The 21,685-nt window shown below is 45.8% G+C and overlaps 3 protein-coding genes across 8 annotated transcripts; 1 reads left to right on the top strand and 2 right to left on the bottom strand.

Moving 5' to 3' along the window:
* Positions 1-287: 287 nt before the first annotated feature.
* CMC4 (C-X9-C motif containing 4) lies at positions 288-11,539 on the bottom strand. 5 transcript variants are annotated; one of them, XM_058196717.1, is made up of 3 exons: positions 11,409-11,539; positions 2,220-2,287; positions 288-732 (listed from the first exon to the last, which is right to left on the bottom strand). In XM_058196717.1, the coding sequence occupies exons 2-3, from the start codon at positions 2,275-2,277 to the stop codon at positions 563-565; spliced, it is 228 nt and encodes a 75-aa protein (XP_058052700.1). In that variant the 5' UTR covers positions 2,278-2,287; positions 11,409-11,539; the 3' UTR covers positions 288-562. The 5 variants fall into 5 exon arrangements, with proteins under 5 accessions (XP_058052700.1, XP_058052702.1, XP_058052703.1 ...); XM_058196719.1 differs by lacking the exon at positions 11,409-11,539 and adding an exon at positions 11,239-11,368; XM_058196720.1 differs by lacking the exon at positions 11,409-11,539 and adding an exon at positions 5,453-5,475.
* On the bottom strand, positions 4,505-11,472 carry MTCP1 (mature T cell proliferation 1). 2 transcript variants are annotated; one of them, XM_058196722.1, is made up of 5 exons: positions 11,409-11,472; positions 5,725-5,908; positions 5,453-5,623; positions 5,303-5,355; positions 4,505-4,641 (listed from the first exon to the last, which is right to left on the bottom strand). In XM_058196722.1, exons 2-4 carry the CDS (start codon positions 5,842-5,844, stop codon positions 5,308-5,310), a joined length of 339 nt encoding a protein of 112 aa, XP_058052705.1. In that variant the 5' UTR covers positions 5,845-5,908; positions 11,409-11,472; the 3' UTR covers positions 4,505-4,641; positions 5,303-5,307. The 2 variants fall into 2 exon arrangements, with proteins under 2 accessions (XP_058052705.1, XP_058052706.1); XM_058196723.1 differs by lacking the exon at positions 11,409-11,472 and adding an exon at positions 11,239-11,340.
* BRCC3 (BRCA1/BRCA2-containing complex subunit 3) lies at positions 11,496-21,476 on the top strand. The gene is made up of 8 exons (XM_058196714.1): positions 11,496-11,735; positions 13,889-14,009; positions 14,699-14,785; positions 15,601-15,689; positions 16,716-16,771; positions 19,341-19,472; positions 20,563-20,606; positions 20,865-21,476. Exons 1-8 carry the CDS (start codon positions 11,631-11,633, stop codon positions 21,014-21,016), a joined length of 786 nt encoding a protein of 261 aa, XP_058052697.1. The 5' UTR covers positions 11,496-11,630; the 3' UTR covers positions 21,017-21,476.
* Positions 21,477-21,685: the final 209 nt, after the last annotated feature.

Raw genomic sequence — 21,685 nt, 5'->3', positions numbered from 1 at the left:
CTACCGCTGGGCTAAGAAAACTGGCGCTCTGGGCTTTTAGTTGCCAGCTCGTTCCCGTTTAGCGGAAAAGGACAACTTTTGAACACGGCGAGGAATGACGAATTCACGAGCGTTAAAATCTTTGCGTCTCAACAAAGGACTTAGCTTACACGTACCACACGTAAACGAGATAGGTCTGAAATTTGATGCCCAGCGAAAAAAAACAAAAAACAGGCTGGATTTCACCTTCCAGTGGAATATTGCTCTTCTGGACAAAGAGAACAAAAGGACACGGACAATTTAACAAATCAAGGCATTCTACTCCAATCTACTTTACAATAAGGCTACAGCAGTTAAACATCGTTTTGACAACAAAAGTGCTAGGGGCTCTACTCTTCGACCCGACGATGACAACGGGCCGTTGTTGCCTTTGGGTCTTCCGTCAGGGTCTGGAGGAAGAGGACCCGGCTGGCTTGCTTCTTGGGAGTAGCCCTCCCATGCAAGAGAACAGATTGAGGTATAGCGCGGTAGCTACGTAGACGGCAGGTAAGGCTGCTCGGGCCCTCCCAGAGTAGGGGCTTGCTCAGGGCTTCAGAGTGGGGGGTTGGTTGGAATCTGGTACCTGCTTCTCGCTCTCTTTTCCCTCCCCTTTAAAGCCTGAACAAGAGAGGGATACGCCCTTAGGGTACTGGGCGCAACAACGTCTCATCTCCTGGAAGACCGCTTCGCATTTAGATTCCAAGTAGTTGTTTGCTGCAAGGAAAGAAGAAAGACCAAATGGTGAAAGACTGGAAGCTGGGCAGGCAGAATCCCTTTCAAAATAGGCCGATAACCAGAAATGAACACACTCCACACACAATTTCCAAAAGTAAGAATAGAATAGAATAGAATAGAATAGAATAGAATAGAATAGAATAGAATAGAATAGAATAGAATAGAATAGAATAGAATAGAATAGATGGAGTGGAGTGGGGTGGGGTGGGGTGGGGTGGAGTGGAGTGGAGTGGAGTGGAGTGGAGTGGAATGGAATGGAATAGAATAGAATAGAATAGAATAGAATAGAATAGAATAGATGGAGTGGAGAGTGGAATGGAATGGAATAGAATAGAATAGAATAGGCGTAGTGGAGAGGAGTGGAATAGAATAGAATAGAATAGAATAGAATAGAATAGAATAGAATAGAATAGAATAGAATAGAATAGAATAGATGGAGTGGAGAATGGAGTCGAATGGAATGGAATAGAATACAATAGAATAGGCGTAGTGGAGAGGAGTAGAATAGAATAGAATAGAATAGAATAGAATAGAATAGAATAGAATAGAATTTTTTTATTGGCCAAGTGTGATTGGACACACAAGGAATTTATCTTGGTGCAGAGTAAAGTAGAGTAGAACACAATACAACACCACACAGAATAATAGACTTGGAAGGGACCTTGGAGGTCTTTCAGTCCAACCCCCTGATCTCCAGAAGATGTAATCAAATCACAGTTTTTTGACAAGGCAAGAAAACAAAATGATGTTCACAACTACAGTAACTGCACTTAATTTTAATTCATGCAAATTTAATGGGAGATCAAAAGACTTGGTTAGTTCAAATTTTAGCGATATCAATACTCAATGTTATATCAGGGAGACCATCGGCAGGGGGTGGGACTAGAAGACCTCTAAGATCCCTTCTAGCCCTACAATTCTCTGTCTATGTCTGGAAGGAAGATTTTAATTAAAGGCTACAATTTAAGCTGGCATTTTAAGAATTGCTCACAGAGCGCAGGAAATTCACACAAATATAGACCAGATCAGACACCTGTAGCATTGTGTTCTGAAGAGCTTCAACCTTATTAAAATACAGCAGGTTGTAAAGGAAAGAGCACAAAGTAGGAAACATGGTAAAAACTACTTCCTCCACCAATTTAGGATAAACATGAATAGCTCAATTTGGAAGGAAATCTCATTTATTCCAGAAAGAAGTAACTTTCAGCCCCGCCACCCCAGCAAGCAATAAAAGCTGCACATGGACTGCTGGGAAGTGATATACAGTCTACGGATCGAGGTAGGTTTTAAGTCATTTTCTGCTAAGAAGTGTGAATTTTAAAATTAGGCTTTTCTGTCCTCCACTTTTACTGTTATTTTTGGTTACATTTAAACTACGTTTTCTAAAAACCCTTTTGAAGAGCATGGAAAGGGCATCTATTTACTTCAGTAACTCAAACACTATAAAATTAAGAGAAGCCGCTTACCTTGCAAACATTTTTGGATTTCACAGGCATGTTTCTTACAGGGGTCTTTTGCAGCCATAACCAAGGAACTAGAACAAAAATCAAAAAGGAAAATATTATCCTGGCAAAATAGAGGGCCAAAGTTCCTAAGGCCCTATCTCAGGGGTCTCCAACCTTGGCAACTTTCAGACTTGCGGACTTCAACTCCCAGAGTTCCTCAGCCAGCAAAGCTGAGGAACTCTGGGAGCTAAAGTCCACAAGTCTGAAAGTTGCCAAGGTTGGAGACCCCTGCCTTATCTGAAAGAAATGCCATTCCCCCTCCCACCCATCACCGATCTGGAACCTGGTAGTAGAGGATCCGTCTAGTCAAGGATTTTCTTCATCCTCTTTTAAGTCCATTTTCTTGCCCAGGAAAAAGGTCAGCTGTCAACCTCCCACATGCCACCTGAGAGAGCTGGCAGAGTCCAGAGGAGTTCTGCCTTCCCCAGAGCTTGCCAAGCAAGAGACAACATTGGATGGAGAAAGTTCAAGAAGGACCACAATGTGCTAACCTGGTTTTCTTAAACCCAGCTTGCCAAAATAAGTCTCCGATGGATTCGGGCAATAAAACCAAAAGCCACCATTCCAGCAAATAGCTTCGTATCGTAGACCAAGGATCTCCAATCTTGGCAACTTTAAGACTTGTGGACTTCAACTCCCAGCTTTGCTGGCTGAGGAACTCTGGGAGTTGAAGTCCACAAGTCTTCAAGTTGCCAAGGCTGGAGACCCCTGTCATAGACTAAGTCATAATCAAAACTTCTTTAGCTTAGTATGTTAAACAAACCCAGACAGAGAGAATTGATCACTTTGAGGAGATCCTGAGCTTTATCAACTGATAAGTTGTTAGGCTCCTATCCTAAATATTAGAATGACACTTACAAAGACACATTGGCACCGCCTTCCCTTGCTACAAACACCATTAAACAAAGTTGCCGGATAATGAACGCACTCAAAGGATGAAAACTAAAGTACTTAAAGGATTGCATGCGTGGAAGAAATGATGTTGGAACTGAATGGAACTTGAATGATAGTAGTTCCTTGTGCAAGAGGGGAAGGAAGGAAGGAAGGACTAGAAGGAAAGAAGGAATGGAAGCAAGCAAGCAAGCAATAGAAGGAAGACATAGAAGGAAAGAAGGAATGGAAGGAAGGAAGGAATGAAAACAATAGAAGGAAGAAATAGAAGGAAGGTAGCAAGAAACGAATAGAAGGAAAGGAAGGAAGGAAGGGTAAAGAAGAGGAAGGGAGGGAGGGAGGCCCCAGCATGCCGCATTTTGGAAACTAGATTCTCCCCTCTGAGTCACTGAGTCTTGTCAAAACACGTAGGGAACAGTGTTAAGGCCTGGTGATGCTGCCAGAAATTAACAAGATGAAAAACCAAACGCACAACATCCTCAGTCAGTTAAAAAAACAAAAGAGCACAGTATTTTTCAAGGCGGTTCCATTCAAGGAAGAAGCTGTGACTTGCTTTACCATATCCAAGAGCCCATGGGGGGGGGTGGGGGGTGTCTATCCTTCCATTCTGAGACCTTCTGCTTGCCCCCACCCACCCTCCCCCAGGCTTCCGGAACCTCTGCAAGCAGGAGGGCTAAGACCATTGCACATGGCTTGTTCCTTCACTCCAGGGGTAGTCAACCTTTTTATACCTACCACCCACTTTTGTATCTCTGTTAGTAGTAAAATTCTCTAACCGCCCACCAGTTCCACAGTAATGTGCCATGTATCATTGTCTGCACATGCCTCTCGCGCATTGTGGATTGGGGTTGGGGGGGGGGCGCCGGCTACCAGCTCTGCTTGCCTGTTACACCTGGGCGGTGTGGGGGGAGATGCGCGAGCAGTTCTGGGACGAGGCTCTTTTGTTTGCGGTCGCACTATAGCGCCATTTAGTTTCACTTATGTAAGGTGAACTAAACTTATGCGCGGGCAATACAAATAGTATATTTTCAGAAATTTAAATTGTCACGGGGAATTTTATGAAAACCTAATGAAAATGTTTTTAAATAATGCTATGAATTTTTTTTAAAAAGTCAATTAAATTAAAAAAAGGAAAGTGCTTCAATATCGGACAAAACCCCTACCGCCCACCATGAAAGCTGGAACCCCCACTAGTGGGCGATAGGGACCAGGTTGACTACCACTGCTCCACTCTTTGAACCATGGTATCCTGACCAGCTTTCCGGCAGGGGAGGGGCAGGTCCGGTCTTGCCTACCTAAAACTGCCCCTCCGCTTTCAACTGGCCATGGCACTCTTCCCGACTGCCTGTCCTAAGCTCTTGGGCGATGCTGCTGTGGGTGGTTAAGAGAATCGCACGCCGTGCTCTGCCTCGGGGGCAGCGGCATGTTGAGTGCTAGGAGTTAACACATAAAAAAAAACCCAAACGGGACCACCGTCCTGGCGTTGCAGCTCCTGAAAGACAAAAAAAAAAAATTTAAAAAGGCATGGAAGAACCACCGTGAGTCAAAAGAAAGCGGAAACAAAACAAATGAACGCAGGGGAGGGAGATGAGGAGGAGGAGGAGAAGAAGAAGAGGAGGAGGAGGGGGGGAGAGGAGGAGGAAGAGGAGGAGGAGGGGGCAGCGAGGAGGAGGAGGAGAAGAAGAGAGGAGGAGGAGGAGAAGAGAGGAGGAGGAGGAAGAGGCGAGGAGGAGGAGGAGGAGGCGAGGAGGAGGAGGAGGAGGAGGAGAAGAGAGGAGGAGGAGGAAGAGGCGAGGAGGAGGAGGAGGAGGAAGAGGCGAGGAGGAGGAGGAGAAGAGGAGGAGGAGGAAGAGAGGAGGAGGAGGAGGAGAAGAGAGAGGAGGAAGAGGCGAGGAGGAGGAGGAGAGGAGGAGGAGGAGGAGAGAGGAGGAGGAGGAAGAGGCGAGGAGGAGGAGGAGGAGAAGAGAGGAGGAAGAGGCGAGGAGGAGGAGGAGAAGAGAGGAGGAGGAGGAGGAGGAGAAGAGAGGAGGAGGAGGAAGAGGCGAGGAGGAGGAGGAGGAGGAGGAGGAGGAGGAGGAGGAGGAGGAGGAGGAGGAGGAGGAGGAGGAGGAGGAGGAGGAGGAGGAGGAGAAGAAGCAGCAGCAGCAGCTCACCAGGTTTAATTGCTGGTCAGGAGTTTCAACAGCAGCTCTTCCACTCCCATGACCTACAAGGACCCAAAGATGCACTTATTGTTAAGAGCCCAGCCGATGGACGATAGTCGAGACCAGATTTCCACCAATTCTCCACCGAGCCACGTTTACCGTTAAGTGGTGTTCAATGTCCCAGATACGAGAGTTACTGTCCCGGTACTGGGGGCCCTCTGAGAGCTGCCACATATGGGGCAGCTGAGAAGCAGGAAGGCGGCTGGGGCGCACGGCTTCACCCAGGGGGACTGGAATTCTTCTGATCCGGGCTTTTAGCGTCCCTCCTTCCTGGAGGAAAGGAGAAACACAAAAGAAAATCGCGACTAGCTCAAGCCCAAAATCGGCCTAATCGACCAGGGCAGGGAAGCAAAGGAGACGAGGGAGCTTACCTCTTCTGGTGCCACCAGCCATGTTGCTTGGTTCTCATCGCAGTAGACGCCCATCCGCCGTACCCAGAGGCGGACAGGTGGGACTTGGGCGTCGTCGCCAGCTTCCTCACCTTCTGCCATGCCCTGCTCTTTGGCTAGGAAGGCCCGCCCTCGGTTCCCATGTCTACACCGTCCACCTTTACCTCTGAGCAAAGATACGCAATGGTTAGTCTCACAAAGAAGCGGCGCCAGGAGGGAAGGAGGAAGGGCCTGGTGGCGTGTAGCATCCTAGCACCGTGAAGAGCATGTTAAAAAAACAATTAAAAAAGGAAAAGAGTTTCAGAAATGTGTGTCGGTCACGGTCCCTTTGGAGATAAACTGGATTCCATTGGAAAGGTCTTTCAAGAAAAATGCAGCCGTCAGTTATGATATGATCTACCAGTGGCCATCAATAGGTAAAGGTAAAGGTTCCCCTCGCACATATGTGCTAGTCGTTCCTGACTCTAGGGGGCGGTGCTCATCTCCGTTTCAAAGCCGAAGAGCCAGCGCTGTCCGAAGACGTCTCCGTGGTCATGTGGCCGGCATGACTCAACACCAAAGGCTCACGGAACGCTGTTCCCTTCCCACCAAAGGTGGTCCCTATTTTTTCTACTTGCATTTTTTACGTGCTTTTGAACTGCTAGGTTGGCAGATGCTGAGACAAGGAACAGGAGCTCACCCTGTTATACGCGGCACTAGGGATTCGAACCGCTGAACTGCCGACTTTTCGATCGACAACCTCAGCATCTTAGCCACTGAGATACCATGTCCCTAATTTGGTCAGTAACTATTTGGTCAATAGCTGATCCCTCATTTGGCCCTAAATATTTGGTCAATAGTTAGGACCAAATCAATGTTTCTCAACCACGGCGGCTTTAGAAAATGGGGACTTCCAATCCCAGAAATCTCCAGCCAGCTGGGAGTTGAAGTCCACACATTTACAAGTTGTTGAGGGTGAGAAACACTAATCCAAGTGAATCTGCAATCTGGATGTGGCCTTAGGAGAGCTTGATAGTTAATCATTGGATATTATCCCCCAGTTTGCCTTTCCGTTATTTCTTTTTCAATTATCTCCCTGCCTCCATGTTAAGACCATTTTGGGAGGAAAACCCAAAAGAAAACTACAAAATCTGAAAACAAGAATAGGTACAACTGATGATTTGTGGGCAGTATACTCTTTGCTGCTGTTACTTGAAATGCCTTAAGTGCTGAGTAAAGTAGATATATGGAATAGTAGGAAAGGCAAAAATCTCTCTTAAAAGGAGCATTATTTTGCCTCTTTGGGGGTAAAACTGGATTGCGGAAGAGTTGGCAGAGCATAGCAAAATGGAAATTATTTAGTATCCCAATTGCATTAGTTGCAAAGGTGTCCCATAGAACTTCCAGTATAAGGACAAATGAATTTAGCTCTTCTTTTTGGCAAATTAAAAAAAAAAAGATGCAAAAAAGCATACTGTACTTTAAGTGAAATTCTTTTTAGCATTCTGCTGTCATATCCAGGACAAATCAGTTAACAAAAATTCAGCAGCCTAAACAAAGGGTGTGAAAATGTTGGGAAAGGAACATATATATATTTCTAGTTAGTTTGTTTGTTTTTTAATCTTAACACACTAGTGTTGAATGGAGTGGCTGAAGAATAAGGGTGTTTCCAAGCTGCTAGGAAGAAGAAACACACATCAAAAACACTTTGTGTAGCAACAGAAAAAAGAAAGAGCTATGTGGTTAACCGTTTCGGTGGCCAAATTTTGAAAGAACATTTTGCATTTGATCGCTGCGAAGGAACACAGAGTAAACCAAGGAAGGTGCAAGCTGTTCCTCTGGGAATTCCAACACAACCTCTTGGGCTCAAATGGCTAAATATTCCAAATATATCAAGAGCTGCTCAAATGACACAATTAGAGACATACACACACTATGCAAGAAACTTTCCCCAAGAAACATGTACTGTACTCCATATAAGACGCCGGTCCCTTTCTCTCACACATGCACACATACACACAGATGCACCAAAGTTGGGCTGCACAGTTGCTGCAAATTCAAAAAGCCCTGCAGAATTAAAAAAATGTTCATGCTTGTATTCTGGCAGCATTTGGTACGCTAACATCAAAGGGCGGACTCTCGCCAATGGAGCTACATTGGAGGGTGACTCAGAGGGGAGAAATTTTTGCCTATGTTTGGTTTGAAGAAATAACACTTTCCCGAGCTGCACTGGGATCCTTTCCAAAAAGCCTGCTATCCACGCAGTAAGAATCACAGCATTATATGTGTATCGCTGCAACATCCGCTTCGCATTCAATTAATACCATTAATTCTGATGTCGGCAATTTGCTCAGAAAACAAAGAACATTTGCTGAAGTCTATTAGACTCCCTATTTGCGCAGAGCAGTAAGAAAACTTAACCAGAGGGACGAGTAGCTGTGCTACTCCAGCATGGTGATGGGTTTTTTTTGTAACGCCACCTCCAGATGTGGCAAAAAGCAGCTCATTTTTCTAACCCTCCCGTCCCACGCTCAATTTTTTTCTTAAGTGCTGAATTTGACTTGTTATGGAACACACAACTGAAACCAAAAGATGGATCTGTCATAAGCATTATTAAGCCATGCATCATGGCTGCAACACGCTTAACCCCAAAGAAGCAGTCTTGCAGGCTTAGCGAGCCTCTTGTGAGCGCAATTTGTCTGTTTCCAGTAGTTGTAGTTGTTCTGAAGTTCAGTTTTAGAATGCCAAGATTCCTGCAGCCCCCTAAACCAGGGGTCACCAACCTTTCGGACCTCAAGGACCACTAAATTCATAATTTTAAATCCCATGGACCATTAATATGATCTGCCTAATGACTGGCTGGCTGGGCATGGCCAACTCCATGTCACTCACATCGCGGAGTGCCTTGTTAGCCTCTATTCGCCCCTCCCTTCCCCACCCGGGCTCCTTAGAGCTCCAACAGGAAGCAGGAGTTGGAGCTAAGAGAGAGCTGGCAAAACCGCTCAGTTCAAATTGGATCTGACCGAGAAGGAAGTTCAGTAGAAGCACCTCACTGAGGACTATGAGCATAGGCTTTCCAAGCAGAGGGAAGACCTGCGGGAATGCAAAGCCGGGTACAGGCATCTGGAGGCTCAGTGGGCTGAGATGATCAGCCAGTTCCAGGCCATGATGCAGTCCCACTGGAATAAGGTCCTCCGGCTCTTTGTCACCAGCGGCCCTTCCCTCCAACCTTCGCCCAAAGCCTTGCACCAGGAGGCTGAAGCAGACCCCAAGTTGGAATTTCTGCCCCCCTCCGACCCACACAAAAAGACCCCGAAGGGGGAGACTCTCTGCAGCAACACAAACGTTCATTGCACGTATCTGTCCCAGGGGCCGTAGGTTGAGGACCCCTGATTTAGTGCAATATTAAAAATGCAAATATTTTTTCTGTGGACCACCAAAATTTTCTCACGGACCACCAGTGGTCCACGAACCACCAGTTGGTGACCACTGCCCTAAACATTTATCTGGTCCTGACTGCACCAAAAGGTAGAGTCTGTAACAGCTCCTATCCTATTTATTACATTTTATAAGTCAACTCAAAGCAATGAGATTTGGGGTTTTTTTAAATTCTTCACCGTCCTTTTTCCTTTTTGCAGTTCTGCAAAATTTGGCATCAATTTTGTGCAGTATTCCAGAGTTCCTAATCCCGATTTCCTTGAGTTTGGGATCAAGAAAAGAGATCGCTTTCCGCATAATGACGTACGGCGCCAAATCCAGAATTGCCAATTCCATTCGGATTTTGGATGCCTAGAGGAAACAGGGCCCAACACACATTTCTACATTGTAATAGAAACCTTGCAGCCAAAATCTTTCCCATCCACGTATCTGCACCCTAAGGGGCTGCTGCAGCTAAACCTGCTTTGATTGGTTTCCTGTTTATCACATTCCAATAAAGAGACAACGGGGAAGGAAGAATTAGCTGGTCTGATCTGCAGATGGCAGCGTTCCCATTAACATTGGGCTAGCCCAGGGGTCTGCAAACTTGGCTCTTTTAAGACTTGTGGACTTCAACTCCCAGAGTTGAAGTCCACAAGTCCTCAGGAGTCCACAACTCCTCAGCCAGCTTTGCTGAGATCAGCTTTGCTGATCTGCAGATGGCAGCGTTCACATTAACATTGGGCTAGTTCAGGGGTCTGCAAACTTGGCTCTTTTAAGACTTGTGGACTTCAACTCCCAGAGTTGAAGTCCACAAGTCCTCAGGAGTCCACAACTCCTCAGCCAGCTTTGCTGAGTTCAGCTTTGCTGATCTGCAGATGGCAGCGTTCACATTAACATTGGGCTAGTTCAGGGGTCTGCAAACTTGGCTCTTTTAAGACTTGTGGACTTCAACTCTGGGAGTTGAAGTCCACAAGTATTAAAAGAGCCAAGTTTTCAGACCCCTGGGCTAGTTCAAGGCACAGCAACTGTATATTGGCTAGTGTTGACCACAGATGGATTTCTTTCGTGTGCGACTTAGCATTCTGACCAAACCCAGATACTTGGACGAGTTTCAAGTTGAACGTACTGCAAACCTGGAAAGCGGGTTTGTTAACTAAGTCCGGAGTGTCTTGTCAACCCAACTATGGGGGAGTGGGAGGGGGTGGGGTGTCCTGGCTTAGGTTACCCTCGCCTCTTTCTCCAGGTCTTTCTCTCTGCCCAGAGTAGAATCACCATCTCTCCCACTCATAGATAGATAGATAGATAGATAGATAGATAGATAGATAGATAGATAGATAGATAGATAGATAGATAGATAGATAGATGATCTATCTATCTATCTATCTATCTATCTATCTATCTATCTATCTATCTATCTATCTATCTATCTATCTATCTATAAAAAAAGAAGCCCCTACAAGTAGTCCTCGACTTACGACCGCAACCGAGCCCCAAATTCCTGCGGCTAAGTGCCCCATTTTACGGCCTTTCTTCCCGCCGTTAAAGCGAATCCACCGCCGCACTTAAAAGTTACATAACACCGTCGTGCGGTGAATCCGGTTTCCCCGTTGATGTTTGCTCTCGTCGGAAAGTCTCAAAAGTGGGGGAATCCCGGGACACACACACACACCCCTTGGGGACGTCACCGCCGCCGTCGTAAAGGCGAGTCAGTAGCCGTACATCCGAATTTCAATCCCGTGACCATGGGGGGGAGAGGATGCCGCAAGGGGCCGTTAAGCGTGAGAACCGGTCGCGAGCCTGGACCGGTCGCTAAACGGACGGTCGCAAGTCGAGGACCGCCTGGATGAGGGTCGGATAAGCCAAACAGGTTGGAGCTTCCACAAGGGGAGGAAAGGGGGCTCTGCCTGTTGTCGACTGCAGCCTGGCGGAGCTTCTCTCTCGGGGTGGGGGGGCTTCGTCCTTTCCGCTGCCCCCCCCCCACAACTCCCATGAACGTCCCCTTGGGAGGGGGAGGGGGCGTCAAACAGCCCCCCCTCCCCCACTGAGGGGGGGTGTCGACCCAACCGCCCGCTCTTCCCTTCGCCAGCACACACACACCCCAACACACGCCCTTCCCGGCTGAAGGGCAAGCGAAGCAGGTCGGGCGGCCCACGGGAGACCTCCCCACGGCCGCGTCTCCCTCGCCCCACGGGCCGGACGTACGCCGCTCTCGCGCTGCCCAACTCCACCGCCCCCCTCGGCCCCCCGCCCCCTCGGCCGGAACCGACCTGCTGGCAGCGACGCCGGCGGAACTCGAGGGCGCGTCAGCTGGGGTCCCGGCCGGGCACTTCCGGCGAGAGGGACCGGAAGTCGGCGTTGCCCGGGAAACGCGGGCCTAGGGCGGAAGCTTGGAGCTCAACGGGCCCAAGCCGAGGAAACGGCTCGCCTCCTGTGTCTCGTCGGGGCGGTCGGAGGAGGAGGAGGAGGAGGAGGATCGGAGCCAGGCCGGGATGGCGGTGCAGGCGGCGCACTTGGAGGCCGACGCCTTCCTGGTGTGCTTAAACCACGCGCTGAGCACCGAGAAGGAGGAAGTCATGGGGCTCTGCATCGGGGAGGTACGGCCGCTGGGACGGGCAGGGGAGCCCAAGCGGGCCGCAGAGAAGGGCCGAGCTCCGCCCGATGAGCTCGCCTGCCTGGGGCCGAACTGGGGAAGAGGCGAACTCGGCCTTGACCCGGCAGCTGGGAGCTGGCGCTGAAAGAGAAGCCGACGTTGGCGTCGTTGCTTGATTTTTAGTGCTTTGATCAGTGTGGTTTTTAATCCCGCCTTTAGTAATAATCATTGGATATTTATTAAATAACATCAAACATGTATTAAACCTTTTACTAAATATTTTAAGTATTAAAATAATGTGCTATGTTTATATAACGTCGAGTTATATACAGACACATATACATACATACATATATATATATAATGTATGTATGTATATATGTATATATGTGTCTGTATTTAACTTGACGTTATATAAACATAGCACATTATTTTAATACTTAAAATATTATATATATAATCCACAACTTATATATATATATATATATATAGTCCCGAATATACCAAGACCTACATATATATATATACATTTATATGTATTTGTTTTCTGAGGTTTTCGTGGGTGTTTGTATGTAGGTCTTTGGTTATTCGGGTTTTCTCCCGCGTAAAATTGGAAGTGTCTTGGCGACGTTTCGACGAAGTCTCATTCGTCATCTTCAGGCTTCCATTGCTCCCAGAAGCACGAAGCTGAAGCCTGAAGATGACGAATGAGACTTCGTCGAAACGTCGCCAAGACACTTCCAATTTTACGCGGGAGAAAACCCGAATAACCAAAAACCTACATTTATCTGTATATGTATATACATAAGTGATGTATATACATACATCACATATATATATACATTTATATGTATGCAGGTTTTGGTATGTTCGGGTCTTTTCCCATGTAAGATTGGAAGTATTTAGGCAACGTTTCGATGAGATCTCATCATCTTCAGGCTTTGGCTTTGTTCTTACCTGAGCAAAGTTTTATGCATATGTATGTATTTATTATATTATATTATATACATATATGTATATGTATATACATATAGATATATATAAAACGTTAAGTTATATACAGACACACACACACACACACACATATGTATGTATATATGAAGAGTCAAACATTGCAATCTTCGGAACTTAAAATATATTCTCCACTTAGCTTTCGTTAGCCTCTGTTAACATCATCAGTGTAAAAACTACCATTGAAGAGATATTCGCCTTTATGCATCATTGATCAATTTGGCCACTGCGCGCGCAAAAGGCGAATATCTCTTCAATGGTAGTTTTTACACTGATGATGTGAGCAGAGGCTAACGAAAGCTAAGTGGAGAATATATTTTAAGGAACTCATATTTTTAGGAGAGTTCGAATATACACACACACACTTTAGACTTAGAATAACTTTATTGTCACTTTGCATGTACACTAATCGGCATACATTAAAATGAAATTTCGTTGCATGCAGCTCTCAAAAGGTCTCCACCTCCAATATACACTATCTTCATATATGCACACACAGTCAGATATACAGACATACACATGGACGTATATGTTTGCATGCATACGTATCTGCAATACTCCCCACAACAACCTTTATCTCCAATCTCCCAAGGCTGTAATGCTAGGTTCTAAGCTTAGTCTGTCTTTCTGAGCAACTCATTTTGTGACAAACGGAGGCCTAGCACAATAGTTTCCACATTTTGCCAGTGCAATTGTATGTATTGCAATAATTTACAGTGGGAATTGTGCTACAGAGTGGGAATTGATAGGAAGGAAGCACATGCACGCATATACACACACACACACTAGCAGTGACTGAATGAATATAACGTGCAAAGTGCATTTACACAATTCATCTTTCCACAAGCTGGAATTGAACATCAAACAAGGTTGGTTTCATATTCTGATACTCACAAACTGAACAGAGTAGCTGCTCCAAGCTTGTGCAATACATAAAACTGCAGGGAAATAGCAGCATTTTTAAAAAAAAAGTGTCACAGAGAGGTGAGATGGAGATGGATAAAATGATAGCTTGTAGGGATTTCTTTATACACGGTAACATGATGCAGAGGCTTATTATATCATGCAGATTGCAATAGTCAAAGGTATCTTATGTTGTATAGCCTATCAAGGATTTTTCTTCTTCTTCTTCTTTGTTATCTCCAGGTTGATACAAGCCGAATTGTTCACATTCACTCAGTGATCATTCTGCGCAGGTCAGATAAAAGAAAAGACCGTGTGGAGATTTCTCCTGAGCAGCTCTCAGCTGCTTCAACAGAAGCAGAGATATCTTTTTATCAAGTTTATGGATTAATGGTAGTTTGAAAGCAGATAGATATTTGCGATCTAGAAAAGGGACTTCCAGTTTCTATTAATTTCTTAAAGAGACGTTTACACTGAAATGTGTTTACTTTGATTATTGTTGGTATTTCTTCCTAATGACCTTCCTTGCTTGTTTAAATGTGAGAAAAGCTTTATTCCAGGGATTTATTAAATTACTGTTTTTGGGGGGGGCTGCAAATAAATTAAATGTAATTTAGTGCTGCTCTAAGGTAAAGGTAAAGGTTCCCCTCGCACATATGTGATAGGCGTTCCCAACTCTAGGGGGTGGTGCTCATCTCCGTTTCAAAGCTGACATGAAATGGTCATGTGGCTGGCCTGACTAAATGCCAAAGGCGCACGGAACATTGTTCCCTTCCCACCAAGGGTGGTCCCTATTTTTCTACTTGCATTTTTTACGTGCTTTCGAACTGCTAGGTTGGCAGAATCTGGGACAAGTCACGGGAGCTCACCCCGTTATGTGGCATTAGGGATTCGAACCGTTGAACTGCCGACCTTTTGATGGACAAGCTCAGCGTCTTAGCCACTGAGCCACTTCTGTTGTACCTGTTGCAGTGCTGTTGTACCACAACATAAAAAATATATTTTTCCGGTAGGTTTTTTTTTTTTTTTTGAAACACCCTTAACTAACACACAGATTGGCTGAATTAACAGGACGCCCCATGAGAGTTGTAGGCTGGTATCACTCTCATCCTCACATAACAGTGTGGCCATCACATGTAGGTAAGACATGGTGTCCGATAAGTAAGAGTAAAGTTCCCGAACTGCAGGAAGGATAAGATCAGATACTTGAAATTATTTTCTGTCCACCTCTTTCCCAAGACTATTTGAATGAGTAAAATGTTCCAATGAGAGCCTTTACTGACATGGATAAGATTTGAAGGGAGTCACTTAGGCTGTGCTTTGTACTGAACTTGATAATTAATTCTAATCAAATCAGCTATATTTGGCTGGCAGAAAAATTTTCTGGCAGTTGGAAGTGAATCGTTGACCTTCTGCTAAGCTATGGTTCTATCCAATCTGATCTGAGAAGATTGAAGTACAGAAATATGTAACTGAAACTAAACTGTGTGTAACTCTTCTAATATGCGTGCATTGATCCAGCACTGATTGTGGCATATAGCAAACTAGCATCATATTTTCACCTATTTGAAAAGTCTGCTTTATTGAACTCTTGTCTAGAATTGATTGTATTTTTGGGAGGTCAGGAATATTCTGCTTTAAGTCACATGCACTGAAAAGGAATCAATTTTTTCCCAGCATTTTGAAGATAGGATTGCAATTGGACAAGTAGCCTGTTTCTAGGAATCTATGGCTGGACTGTCCTCTTATTTTCACTAGCTCTTATGCTCATCTTGATTTTGGCTTTCAAATGTTCTCTTTTGGATAGCTTCTTTCCTGAAGCTTTCTGCTGTTTCTGGGGAAAAAGGAACATTTATTTGACTTGATCATCTGGTGCCGATAGTCCCATGACTGCCATTTCTGTACAGGAGAGATGTTTGAAATCTCATACCTTTTTTGTTGATGATCTTTTACAGATGTGCGCACACAAGCAATGTATCAGATGATGGACCAAGGCTTTGTGGGGCTTATCTTCTCTTGTTTCATTGAAGATAAAAACACAAAGGTAAATAGAACACAAATAAATGGTACTCTGATAGGACAGGTATCTTGCTATCTGACCTCATTCTGGAATAAATGTTTTGCTTTGTTTCTAGTTAGCGTAGCCAGAAGCTGTTAAAATATAGTGCCACTCCTGTGCTTTTAATGTCAGTGTGATTTGCAAGAACATTGGTTTTAAAATTGTATTAAAAAGTAGATTCCCTGCATATTTTTTTTTTCTTTCCATGCATGATGTTGGAGTCCTGATATGTAAATTGGGTGTGTCAGTGACCTAGTACAGAATCATAAAGTTTGAAAAGTGCATGAGCTCAGCTAAACGGGATGGTAACTTTGCAACTATCTGGCTTTTCTTCCCTCAAAGCATCCGTCCAGATATCCAGGGTTCCTAGAAAAAAACCCCAAAATTGATTGTGTAATTTAGCAATGGATTTCAATAATGATTTGATAAAACACGGAAGATACTATAAGATACCTTGAGATAAGATAATGTTGCCTCAGATGACTCTCTTGAGTACTTAGTAGAAGGTTGAAATTAATGTCTCCGAGCTTAACTGTACCCATGGATGAAATTGGTCAATGCGGATGAAAATTTGTCCATGAATATAATGTGTTTCTAGTACAATCTAACAGAACATTAGGAAAGAAAGAAATGACAGGAGACCTTCGGTTCAAACTAAACAGAATGTGTAATATGTGGTCACATCTCAAGTATCTGGTTTCATTCTGGCTAGAAAGCAGTAAGACGAATATTTAATCAGGATGCAGACTGAATAAAATGACACCAAACCCTGTTTGATAATAGCGTGTCCCTCAACAATTTTCCCTCTGCTTACTCCCAGAAAATGTTTTTTTCAATAGTGGAAAATTGGATTGGGTGGATTTGAAGTAAGCCGCTACATTTTGTGTATATGTGGGAAGTGTGTGTGTGTGTGTGTGTGTGAGAGAGAGAGAGAGAGAGAGAGAGAGAGAGAATGAGAGAGAGAGACTAACACGTTTCGCACAATCAACTATTATCTTTCATTTGACGCAGACGGGCCGGGTCCTGTACACCTGTTTCCAGTCCATTCAAGCCCAGAAGAGCTCTGAGTAAGGATTTTGATGAACATCCGTGCAGCAAACTTAAAACTTCTCTCACACTTTTCTTTCAACTTCAGTTTTTAGTCATTCTCCCCAGTGCATGTAACTGTGTTGTCTCTATAGTAAACTATGTGAATAGAGAAGAAATCTCGTACACTTTACCTTATCCTATCCCTATCTCTATCCTACTAACACTCTGTGACAGCTATTTCGCCCCGCCTTCTATATTAGGAAGCCAAAGTTCCTGCTGCATTATAAAACAGTTGTAATAAGATGATCTATTGCAGGGGTCTCCAACCTTGGCAACTTTAAGACTTGTGGACTTCAACTTCCAGAATCCAGTTGTCGTGTCCCCCTCCCCCTCCGACGACCGGGTCTAGGAAGTCCGTATCAAGCATGGCAACAAAGCCTCTGCAGCTTTGCCAAATTCCTTCCAGGTTTCTCAGGACAGGCAGGAGTCCAAGTTGTGACTTCAGCAAACTAGATGAGACTTTGCTTGACTCAAAAGTTGGAATGCCAAAAGCAGGTCCTTTATATAGGCTGTGGGGTGTGGCTCCATGACTCAGCATTTATCCAGGCCTGCCCCTCCCTTCCTTCTGCTGGCGTCGCCTCTCAGATCTCCGAAAGCGAGGATCCTCCCACTTTGAATTGTCTTCTGCTGTTTGAAAAAGGGAGGGGTCAGAAGGAGTAGGCCCAAGTAAGTCCAATCCGTGGCTGACTTCCTCTGATGGCTGAGCCAAAGGAACACAGGCCGTATGAGTGAGGTTTGTTTGTTCATTCCTGACATCCTGTCCGGGCATGAGGCCAGGGCCGGGGACCGGGGGCTTGAGGCATGACAGGCCGTTCATCTTCATTATCAGACTCAGAGTCTGATAGCAAGCCCGGGAGGAGACGGGAGGGGCCCGGTGAGGCACGACACCAGTGGAGCTGAAGTCCACAAGTCTTAAAGTTGCCAAGGTTGGAGACCCCTGATCTATTGTGTCTGCACGTGCACACACATATTGCATGGAATAAGTATCTTTTATTGACGTTAATAACTGTTTAAAGTGCCTTTGGTTGAAAACGACTTCTGTACTGCCTTGAAGGGAGAGTGGAGGCCGGAGACAGGGCACATTGGTGCACCTTTTCTCTCTTTATTTGGAGAAGAGGGGATGGAGAGGAAATATCTGCCAGAGAGTTGAGGGAGAAGAAAAGGCAGAGCAAGGGTGGTGGGGGGACAGTAAAAGAAATGCAGAGAACAAGTGAGACATGTAGCCATAAGTGGGCATTAGGAGAGCCAAAAGCTACGGTGAAAAGAAGAGATGGTGGGTCTGGTTTTGCACTCTGGCTATAAAAGATAAAATACAATACAGATGACGAGAGCGGGTGGGAGAAGAAAAGGAGAAAAAAGCAAAGTCAGAAAAGCTTCGTATTTATATAAACAATGTAAGAACACAGCAGCTGAATAAGCGAAGGGGCAGAACGTTATTCTATATTCTATTGAGCCGTGGTGGCGCAGTGGTTAGAGTGCAGTACTGCAGTCTACTTCTGCTGGCTGCCTGCAGTTTGCCAGTTCGAATCTCACCAGGTGTCGTGTCCCACTCCTCCTCTGACGGCTGGGTCGGGGAAGTCCGTATCAAGCGTGGCTGCAAAGCCTCTGCAGCTTTGCCAAAGTTCTGTCAGAGTTCTCAGGGCAGGCAGGAGACCAGGATGTGACTTCAGCAATCCAAATTAGACTTTGCCTGACTCAAAGAATGCCAGAAAGCAGATCCTTTATATAGGCCATGGGGTGTGGCTCCATGACTCAGCACTTATCCAGGCCTGACCCTCCCTTCCTTTTGCTGACGTCGCCTCTCCATTCTCCGGAAGCGTGGATCTATCCACTGCATCGTTTCGTCCCCAGCTGCCGGCAATTCTAGCTCGTGGCTGGCTTCAGGCGCACATGCTATCGGAGGGAGGTTTGTTTGCTCGGTTTGTCCGGGCATGGTGCCAGGGCTGGGGGCTGGAGGCATGCCAGGACATTCTTCTCTACTATCAGTCTCTGGCTGAGATAGCAGGAGATGAGAGGGGCCCGGCTGCGGGGGGGGGGGGGAGGGGGGGGCGAGTGAGGCACAACACCAGGCTCAAGATTGACTCAGCCTTCCATCCTTCCGAGATGGGTAAAATGAGGACCCAGATTGTTGGGGGCAATAGGGTGACTCTGTAAACAGCTTAGAGAGGGCTGTAAAGCACAGTGAAGCGGTAGATAAGTCTAAGGCTATTAGCCAAGTGAGGGCCCAGCATTTTGCTCCCTTATTTCAACAAGGGAAGCAGCTACCGGTGGAATAATGAACCTGCTGTAACACTCACATTCCCACTAACAACGGTTAATAAACATGGTTTAAGGCATGCTCATCATTGAAAAGAAACCTCTACATTCGCATAGGGAGTACGTATGCAGAAGTAGGGCCCCTCTTCCATCTGAGCCTCCTCTACCAAGCTTTTGCAGCACCAGCAAATATGAAAAAAGTTACCCAAATGTTTTTTTTAGGAAATGTGATTCCCCCCACCCCCCCAAAAAAATCGTGTTTGTATGATGCGTCCACGCTTTCCCCCATAGGTATGAAAGGATTGAAATCCCCATCCACGTCGTCCCTCACAATACCATTGGGAAAGTTTGCCTCGAATCGGCTGTGGAACTGCCGAAAATCTTGTGCCAGGAGGAGCAGGATGCGTATAGGAAAATCCACAGGTGAGGTGAAACCCAGCTTCCTTTTCAGCTATGGAGATCCTCAGTCACCCAGGCTGTGGTTATCCCAAAGGTGGGATAACTGGACTTTCTTGGGGTTTTTTTCCCCCCCTTGGAGACGTTTTGCTTTTCATCCGAGAAGCTTCTTTAGTTCCTCTTCTTCAGAACTGAAGAAACTTCTTGGATGAGAAGCGAAACATCTTCAAGGGGGAAAAAACAAGAGAGTCCAGTTGCATCTTGAAAAAGCACCTTTGGGACAGCTTCCTTGTTAAATCACCTTGGCAGGGAGAATACTCTACACCCAGTACACACACACCCTCTTTCTCTCCTCCCTCTTCCCCGTCCTCCTCCCCACCTCCCTCTCTCTCTCACACACACACACACCAATAGGAGTCCTGTTGTGACTGAGGCCCAAGTAGTGATTACCAAACACAATTAGTCCTGAACAAACTTATTTTATTAAAACAGCTGAGAATTCATTCATTCTCAGCTTACTCCAAAACAAATTCTTCATAAACAATCCTTTGGCTTTATCACCAACCTTTGTTGTTTTTGGCAACCTGACAAAGGCTTTTCTTGGCAAAAAACCCACAAAGTTCAAGAGACGCTGACAAGAAGCACTGGAATCAACGTTGCTTTTCCACAAAGAACCCAACGGCTCGTTGCTGTACTTTTAAGCCTTATGGAAGTGGCAAATCATCTTCTGGCCTTACTCCTGAGTCATCCTTTTTGCTTCAGCTACTCCTGCATTTTGGCAGCTTTTCTCATGAGTGAACTAGGAACAGGCTCCTCCTGTTCCTCAGCCTCTCTGCTGTCTGCCTCTGGAGGCTCTGGAGTTCGCACAGCACTCCCAGATGGCCCTGGCCCCATCTCTGTCTCCGATGCAGAGCCCTCATCCGGGCCTTCCCCTGGCTCCAGGACTGACCCTTTGTCCTCCCCAGCCTCCTCACTGTCCGACTCCGCTGCCAGCTCCGCAGGCTGCTGGCAGACCACAACAAGTCCCTTCTAATTAGGCCAAAAACATACCTGTAATTTTTGGGGATTGCTGTCCATGTTTCAGTAATACAGGTATATCTTTTCTTTCCTTGTTCAGCCTCACCCACCTGGATTCTATAACCAAGATTCACAATGGCTCAGGTACGATTTCCCACCATCCAGAGTTTGGGGGAGGGGGGGCTGCTGTTTACATCTCGCGGCTCAGAAAGACGTATTTCTGGGTCTTTAAACATCTGTTGACAGGATGTTTTAACTGTCCTGTGTAACTGTTGGGGCGGGGGGGGGGGAAACTAACCGAGACGTGGCGTCATCCATATTGTATGGGGCTGAAAGTTGCTGGGGCCTTCCTGCGCCATTTTCTTTATGGTATCTCCTACACGCCCTTTCTTTCCTTGCCAGTCTTCACGAAGAACCTCTGCAGCCAGATGTCTGCCATCAGTGGGCCTCTGCTGCAGTGGCTGGAGGACCGTTTGGAGCAGAACAAACAACGGATGCACGAACTGCAGAGGGAGAAAGAGGAGCTCTTGGAGGAACTGGCTGCCTTGGAGTGAAGGAAGCCGAGGCTTCCGAGCTGGGTCCGGCCCCATCCTGCCTTGCTGCTCTTTTTCTCCACTTTTTCCATCTTGCAGCCATGACTGCTTAGAGAAGGCCAAGGCCACCTCTGCTAAATGGCATTTCAGGGCGGCCGAGGATTCCTTCGAACAGAACAGCAGATACCGCAGAAGAAGAAAAGAACGTTTTTACACGGTGGACTTCATTTTTTTTTTTTCTTTAACACAACAGATCCTGAAGTCGTCAAGGTCAGATAACATGAGCACAACAGTCCTTCCTGCATTTAGTAGCAACCGATTCTTAATTTATCTCGGGATGCACGGTTCTGGTGGGTCTTCAGAGATAACGCGCCTCATTTCCTTTGCCTCATTCTCGCTCCTGTCACGTTTCTGACTGCCGAAGAAGGATTTTGCATGCCTTTCTCTTTTCGAATGGAATAAAGTCAAATGATTTCGATTCCTTCTGAGTATTGTCCCCTTGCCAGCTCCATTCCATATACAGTAAAGAAGGGAGGGGGGTGGTGGAACACAAATAATGCAGAAGAGTCAGTGAATCTAACCGGTGCTTTATAACCAAATTTAATTAGTAAAACTTTGAAAATCTCCGCTGGACAAACTCATCCTAGAAGATTTTCCTTTCAGGGCATTCTGTAATCGAAGACCTCAAGG

The sequence above is a fragment of the Ahaetulla prasina genome, chromosome 11 (genome assembly GCF_028640845.1).
Source record: "Ahaetulla prasina isolate Xishuangbanna chromosome 11, ASM2864084v1, whole genome shotgun sequence".
Taxonomy (NCBI): Eukaryota; Metazoa; Chordata; class Lepidosauria; order Squamata; family Colubridae; genus Ahaetulla; species Ahaetulla prasina.
The sequence above is the reverse complement of the archived record's forward strand: the minus strand, read 5'-3'. Positions and strand labels throughout refer to the sequence as shown.

Bases quoted from the DNA above. Each gene is read 5' to 3' on its own strand.
- CMC4 (XM_058196716.1), bottom strand. From the start codon at position 3,223: ATGCAATCCTTTAAGTACTTTAGTTTTCATCCTTTGAGTGCGTTCATT. The intron at 2,288-3,116 runs GTAAGTGTCATT...TTTTTGTTCTAG, and splicing joins GGCGGTGCCAATGTGTCTTT to TTCCTTGGTTATGGCTGCAA. The intron at 733-2,219 runs GTAAGCGGCTTC...CTTTCCTTGCAG, and splicing joins AATCCAAAAATGTTTGCAAG to CAAACAACTACTTGGAATCT.
- MTCP1 (XM_058196722.1), bottom strand. From the start codon at position 5,844: ATGGCAGAAGGTGAGGAAGCTGGCGACGACGCCCAAGTCCCACCTGTC. The intron at 5,624-5,724 runs GTAAGCTCCCTC...CCTTTCCTCCAG, and splicing joins GGCTGGTGGCACCAGAAGAG to GAAGGAGGGACGCTAAAAGC. The intron at 5,356-5,452 runs GTAAACGTGGCT...GGGTCCTTGTAG, and splicing joins ACATTGAACACCACTTAACG to GTCATGGGAGTGGAAGAGCT.
- BRCC3 (XM_058196714.1), top strand. From the start codon at position 11,631: ATGGCGGTGCAGGCGGCGCACTTGGAGGCCGACGCCTTCCTGGTGTGC. The intron at 14,010-14,698 runs TATCTTTTTATC...AACTAACACACA, and splicing joins TGCTTCAACAGAAGCAGAGA to GATTGGCTGAATTAACAGGA. The intron at 20,607-20,864 runs GTACGATTTCCC...TTTCCTTGCCAG, and splicing joins CAAGATTCACAATGGCTCAG to TCTTCACGAAGAACCTCTGC.